The sequence below is a fragment of the Brassica oleracea genome, chromosome C7 (genome assembly GCF_000695525.1).
Source record: "Brassica oleracea var. oleracea cultivar TO1000 chromosome C7, BOL, whole genome shotgun sequence".
Taxonomy (NCBI): Eukaryota; Viridiplantae; Streptophyta; class Magnoliopsida; order Brassicales; family Brassicaceae; genus Brassica; species Brassica oleracea.
Window position 1 is genome coordinate 34811392 of NC_027754.1, and position 7638 is coordinate 34819029.

The 7638-nt window shown below is 34.0% G+C and overlaps 1 protein-coding gene across 1 annotated transcript; it reads left to right on the forward strand.

The window, feature by feature from the left end:
• The first annotated feature begins 3756 nt into the window (after positions 1–3756).
• On the forward strand, positions 3757–6808 carry LOC106306705 (probable monodehydroascorbate reductase, cytoplasmic). The gene is made up of 7 exons (XM_013743422.1): positions 3757–3949; positions 4548–4599; positions 4705–4785; positions 4901–5019; positions 5310–5529; positions 5618–5736; positions 5866–6808. Exons 1-7 carry the CDS (start codon positions 3830–3832, stop codon positions 6616–6618), a joined length of 1464 nt encoding a protein of 487 aa, XP_013598876.1. The 5' UTR covers positions 3757–3829; the 3' UTR covers positions 6619–6808.
• Positions 6809–7638: the final 830 nt, after the last annotated feature.

Consider the following 7638-nt stretch of genomic DNA (forward strand, 5'->3'; position numbering starts at 1 on the left):
TTTTGGTGTTTTGAGTATTGTTTAGCAATTTTAAATATTTAATTTTGATTATTTACATATATTTTCAAGTAGTTTAGAAAACATCAAAATATATTATATATTTTGGATATTTATGGATATTAAATCTAAAACTAATTAATATATTTCAATATATAAATCTTATTCAGATATATTCGAATACTCGAAATATTTTGGTTCAAGTCTGGTTCGGTTCTGATTCTTTAGATACCTATTTTTTATACTCGTTCAGATATTTAACCAATTCGGGTTTAGTACTATTTTTTCGGATCGGATTCAGTTACGTTTTTTGTATTCATGTTTTTTCCATCCCTAATTTTGGAAATCAATTTTTAAGATTTTGTGTATAGAAAAATCATTAAGTATGTTTAATATTAAGAAGGTGGTTATAAGTAAAAAACAATATTGTTTGTTATAACTACACGTGTATTTGAAATAAGGTGTGGTATGTGCTGGTTTGTCGTAGGTTAAATGGAGTATTTGTTTAGGTACGTGCTGGTCTAATTTAATAAATTAGTTAGTCTACCAAACATGATGCTTTTGCGTTTTTTTTACAGGAAATGAATGAATTAAGGAAAGTATAAAACTACAGTGTTTTGATCAGTGGCATATGATTGTAATTATTAAGAAAAATTTAGGGTGAAAATTTATTTGTACTTCATTTTTAATAAATTAGATAGGTGTTGTTTTTTGAAGTATGCTACTGTGACTTTTACCTTCACGAGAGAAAGCCCATATATATCGGTGAATAACCCAAAGGGAAAGCCCAAAGATGATTGCATATTATTTCAAGTCCAAAAGAAAAACATAGTGGTTTTTGTTTATTTCAAATACGTTACCATTCCACCCACAGGTTAAATTATGCAGGGAAAACTGTTTTTTTAGATCAAAAAAATAGTAACTATGTCCCTTTAGACTAATCTATATTTTGTATCATATTTTCTTATAATACTCTTTAATATTTATGAAAATAATTTTAATAAATAGTTTTACAAACAAAAAAAATTTGGAAAAATAGTAACATTTGTTAAAATACCTATATGAACTTAATGGTATATTTTCCAGTTATAAAAAAGTTAAAATTATAAATTTCAGATTATGTTCTAAAAAAAGTAGAAATGACATTCTCCAAAGTAGAAAACGAAATCTACTTTTTTCATTGAATCTACAATGTTTAGAATACGTGATCTACGTAAATAGGAGTATTCTACAAATATGTAGAATACACATTCCGCGCTTAACCTACCATTCTAAAATTCTTAGAAATCAAAATCTACACATTAATCTAATTCTAAAACATGTAGAAACCGACTTCTACAGATTTACTATAAATCTAAAACATGTAGAAATCAAATTCTAAACATTACTATAATTCTAAAAAACTGTAGAAACTGATTTCTACATATTAGTTGTATTCTACGGATAAGAAATCAGTTCCTAAAAATATGGAAACAAAATATTTGAGAATATTCACTTTTATATTTAAAAAAATCGATTTAAAAAAAAAAAACAAAAAAACATGGTAACCTTCTTCTTACGCCGTCTTCTATATTCTATTGATTGGTCACAAAATTTTCACAAAAATTTCACACTATTTCTACCAAATCAGTGTGAAATTGAGTGAGTTAGGGTTTATGAACTTGAGACTTTGATTTTCTTCCCCTTTGTTCGTGAAAGAGATGAGAAATTATGGGTTCATTCCAAAGAAATCGAGTTTAAAGAGTTGAAATCGTGTTTAGTCGGTTCAAATCAAGTGGGAATCAAACCGGATATAACCGAAGAAAACCAGAAAATCGATTTGGAATACTTACCTGGGCACGGGATCGATCGGTCTATAATTCGAGATCGGTCGATCTGTATGAAATCGACTTTTGCCTATCGAGTGAAATAGACCAGGTCGATCAGTATATACTCCGCGTTTTTTTGTTCTGCATAATGATCATGATCGATCCATCCGTTCGACCTTGTAATTTCGGATCGATCGATTCCGCTTGATCGAACTCATTATTTATTATATTTAAAAATTACAATTTTAAAGGCATTATTGTCATTTTGAGAATAATTAGCTTAATGAGACATAAAGTATATGAGATTAGTATAAATGGACATAATTATCATTTTCTTGCTCTAAAAAACAATTTTTCCAAAAATAAAAAATAGGAGTAGATAGTATCAGGTAAATAAATTTGGATTTTGATTTAACCCACAAATGTCAGGTAAAATAAATTTGGATTTTGATGTAACCCACAAATAAGATGGAGATTCGAAGTTTACTCGATTGAATAATTAATGCATGTAATTTGGGGTTGTTTTCGACTGATATACGTTGTTGTGAATATTAATGACTAGCATCAAGACCAGGGCCCGTGTATTCGAACAGGGGATTACAGTCGAACTGTCACCTTTTTCTTAAGTTCTTAAATGATTAAACGGTTTACACAAGAAAAAAAATTAAATAAATTTATAAATACATAAAATATATAAACATATTTAAAATTAATTTCTATTAAAATAAATTTATTAAAGAACAATAATCTTGCGTTGTTGTTGTTGTTTATTTCTATAGCTTGTAATGAATTGCTCTTATTTATAGATATAGGCCAAAAACATTGATTATTAAGATGTCTATCAAGTATACCTAGATTTTTTGAACTAAAGGATACATCTTGGAATAAAGTTGAGATTTAGGAAAGATAATAAGTTAGATAATATGTGATTTTGGAAGATCGATCTTAAAGTTAGTATATGTGTGGTTTTTGGTGTGATATTGAGTAATAGCGTGATCCTAGGTTGACGAAAACGGTTTATTTTCAAAATCTACATATATTTTTAGCAGATACTCTAAATATACCATATTCGAAGGACATTTATAATTTAATACCAAAATTATTTGGTAAGGCCGATTCAGTTTCTTTTATCCAATCCCGGTTTAGTTTAATAATTGGAAATTTTAAATTGTATAGTGTATACCATTCGTAGGTCGAGAGATAAAGTAGAAGTGGTCATTCTGTAGGGAAGAAGAAACAAACCAATACAAATTCAGGTTCGGTGCACGGTGCAACATAATGTTTTTAGAATCTTACTACAATTAAATAATATGTTTATCATGGATTGAATCGGTTTCAAAACTATGTACTTAGAGAATGAATTAAATTAAACTGGAAGCATTAATAATGGAGTGTACCGGTTTTAAACGTGATACACATATGAAATACAAAATGGTAAATATATCACATAATACAGTCAGTTTAGTTACAAGTTATTTTAAGATAAGGGACGTCAATTTGTTTACGGTGATTTAGGAAAATTTTAAAAGGATAGATTTTTAAGATCAGTGGCAGTCAAATGTAATTATTTGGCAAAACTTAGGGGTAATTACTATTTGTACTTCAATTTTAATAGTTTAGATAGATCCGCCGCCACCATATCCTCATCTCGACCACACTTCCCAATGCCAAGTCTAAACTTTAGCAATTTCATACTGACGATTTCGCATATATATTTTTTATATAATAATCATTTTACCAATGATGATGGGCTAAGCAAGTCGTGCAAGCAAAAAGCTAAGGTGGGTCCCACGACAACAGTTTCTCCAGAGAAATGAATGGTCTAGATCTAATGTTATCCTTTTCGTAACTTATCATCCAACCGTTCCTTTATAAGGAAGTCAAAGAGGGGGTATAACTGTCATTAAACAAACACAATCCTCGAATATCATATTCACTGGTGGAAAATAAATAACAGAAAATTTTTAAAAACTATAATTAGGATTTTTTTTTTGTCGAGGAAGTGAAAAAAGGATAAGCAGAGAATGGGAAGAGCGTTCGTGTATGTGATTCTGGGAGGAGGTGTAGCTGCTGGCTACGCAGCTCTGGAATTCACGAGGAGAGGTGTCTCCGAAGGCGAACTCTGCATCATCTCCGAAGAACCGGTAACACCACTACGACCTAAAATCACTTTCTTTCTTCGAATTGATTTCGAAATTTTAGTGTTTGATAGCTATGAGGAGATGATAACCTACGCCCTAATGATTACTGAGTGACTCTGTAGTTTGGATTGAGAGGTTTTAGATTTTGGTGGTTTGATGATTATTAGAAAGAGATTGGTTTGGCTTGCCTCTCTCACTTTTTTACTAAGTTACTAACTTTACGAACTTCGTGTGGATTTATCTAAAGATTTGGGTTTTTTGCTCTCAACTCATTCTTGGAATCCTTATGCTGAAATGAATCTGAGATGCGGTGGAAGTTTGTATCTTATTGAGGTGTTTGGCGAAGTTACAGAGTAGTTCAAGAGCTTGCTTAATATCTAGTGTTGCCCTGTCTCATCCATGCATTCTTAGCATCTCACTTAGATATTGTTTATCCATCTTTGGATATTGTCAAACAGTCACTTTGGTTCATGTTTTTTCAATTGTACTTTTTGTAAGCATTAGTTGTGGATCAGTATTAAATTAAGAGGGAAAAGAGAGATCCTTTGTTTGTTTCGCTTTGTGAATAATTAGCTTCGGTGTTTGCTTTCTCTCTCTCTAGGTTGCACCATATGAGAGGCCAGCGTTGAGCAAAGGTTTTCTACTGCCGGAAGGTAAGTGAAACCTGGTAGCTTTGCGTTTTTCTGCTTTTGGAGTTAGGAGGACATAAAGAGTTTGAGTTATATAGTTCTCGCGTTAATCCACGATCTTACCTGCAGATCCTGCACGGCTTCCCTCTTTCCACACTTGTGTTGGGGCTAATGATGAGAAGCTCACCCCGAAGTGGTACAAGGAACATGGTAACTAAACTTGCGATTTTGATTTTCAGAAAGAAAAAAAGACTATTTTACTTGCCTACTTTGGCTATGACTTATGATAATAAGTTCTGAAAATTTAGTGAAATGCTTGTCTCAGGAATTGAATTAGTCCTAGGAACTCGTGTCAAGTCCGTTGATGTGAGGAGGAAGACTCTTTTATCGAGCACTGGGGAGACTATAAGTTACAAATTCTTGATCATTGCAACAGGTGCCAGGGTATGAATTGCACTATGATATACCTGGTTTCGTTTTTCCAAAGTAGAGAGTGTATGCGGGTGAGAAAATGCCATTAACGTGTATGATAAACTACTGGTTCTCACCATCAAGATTTCGTCCTTGAGATGTTACAGTCTGTTATTAGTTATTATCAGATTATCTGTTAAGTATTGAAGTGTTCGAAGTCAATGGTTATGTAATTCTGAACGTCTGTTAGATGCTGTGAACACTAGTTTATAGTCTGTTAAATTCGTTACCTTACTCTTGTCACATGTGTCTTGTGCAAGCAGGCGTTGAAGCTCGAAGAATTTGGGGTGGAAGGCTCAGATGCTGAAAACGTTTGTTACTTGAGAGATCTGAGTGACGCAAATAGGCTTGCCACAGCGATCCAATCAAGCGCCAATGGGAATGCTGTTGTTATCGGTGGTGGCTATATCGGCATGGAGTGTGCTGCATCTTTAGTTATCAACAAAATCAATGTCACCATGGTTTTTCCAGAGGCTCACTGCAGTAAGTGTTCTTCATTTTTAGTTAATTTGTAGAAGAGAAAGCTTGGGTCTGTGTGGTTGGCTTGACCTTTTTCAGTTTCTTATGACAGTGGCGCGTCTCTTTACCCCCAAGATAGCAAGTTTGTATGAAGATTACTACAGGGCTAAAGGAGTGGAGTTCATCAAAGGAACGGTTTTGACATCATTTGAGTTTGACTCAGACAAAAAGGTTATATAATTAAAAGATGTTTGGTACTTTGCATCTATGTATAGAATTAAAAGTCGAAAATAAACTATGGAATAGAGGAGCCTTCTGATCAAAGTATGAAAATAATCTTGAGCATTGTTCGATTTGCAGGTAACGGCGGTTAATCTCAAAAACGGGAACCATTTACCAGCAGATTTGGTGGTGGTTGGAATCGGAATACGACCAAACACAAGCTTGTTTGAAGGACAGCTAACGATAGAGAAAGGAGGGATAAAAGTGAACAGCAAAATGCAGTCAAGTGACAGCTCGGTGTACGCCATAGGCGACGTAGCTACGTTCCCGGTGAAACTATTCGGCGAAATGAGAAGGCTTGAGCATGTTGACTCGGCTAGGAAATCCGCACGGCACGCAGTTTCAGCCATCATGGAGCCAGAAAAGACTGGAGAGTTCGACTACCTGCCGTTTTTCTACTCAAGGGTCTTTGCCTTCTCGTGGCAGTTCTACGGAGACCCTGTTGGTGAAGTTGTGCACTTTGGGGAGTTCGAAGAGGGTAAAACCTTTGGAGCGTATTGGATTAAAAAGGGTCACCTTGTTGGGTCGTTTCTTGAAGGAGGGACTAAAGAAGAATACGATACCATCTCAAAGGCGACACAGTTGAAACCGGCGGTGACTGATCTGGAAGAACTGGGAAGAGTAGGACTCGGGTTTGCTGAGACAGTGGTGAGTCAGCATATAGTTCCAGAAGTCAAGGAGGTTCCGAGCTCTGCGCTGGTGAGGCAGGCTTCAAGAGTGGTGATGGTGGAGAAGCCTCTGCATGTATGGCACGCGGCGACTGGAGTCCTTGTTGCTGCATCTGTAGCTGTGTTTGCGTTTTGGTACGGGAGGAGACGCCGTAGGTGGTGAAAACCTCTTTCAAAGCCTCTTTGCAGAGGATTTGGATTCATTGGAAATGGGATTTGCTGTGTTGTTTGTAGCATTGGTGGGAATATATAATAGGGGAAAGGGGAGAGAAATCGAAACTACTCAATGTGATTACATTGGTATACGATTATTATATGCTTCTTTTGAATTAAAAGAATGTTTCCACTTCAAACTTGTTGACATAAAGAAAATGTTCCACAACGAACCTTGAGGTCAAAGTATCTGTATCAGTCCGAACCAAAAAACTTGAATTCATATTTGATCCGCTCTATAAAAACATGAATCTATATATATATAAATATTTTGGTATCTCTCATGCTTTGCCACATGGAAAGTCGTTCGCTGCAGACGCGACGTGTCCGTCACAACATTATTTGAGCTTTAGACTTATAAATTTTGGGCTTTATACAACTCTAATTGTTCAAGTCTGGTAACCCACAAAATCCACCTCTGAACCAGCAGCCGTAATCATTTATATATAGATAGATAACAAAAAAAATCTACGTCATCGTAAACTACTTTACCACTTAAATTATTTGTCGGTCTCTTTAGGCTCTATTATTAATGACTCTAAACTTTGATTTGGGTCTATACAATAATATTATTCTTACTATAGTCAACTAGCAAATGAAAAATAGATTTGATTCATTCTAAGTTAATATATGGTCAATAATTGTATCCCAATTTTAATTTATAAATAAATAGAATGACGAGAGGTTTGAGATCAAACATTAAAATCGATGTGTCGTTAACCAGTACTACAAAGCTCTGCACACATGAAATTAGCCATGTGTTTACCCGTAGCTGAAGAATCGAACCTTACCAAATAAAAAACAAAATCGAAACTAAATCAAATTTCATAAATCAGGTATATTTTTATATATCATGTATTCTATATTTTTCTGAAACTAAAATATCAAAAACAAACGAGAACCGAACCAAAATCAATAAGTATCTCAATTTGAAATATAATTTACAAATCTAAAATATTAAATAAACTTA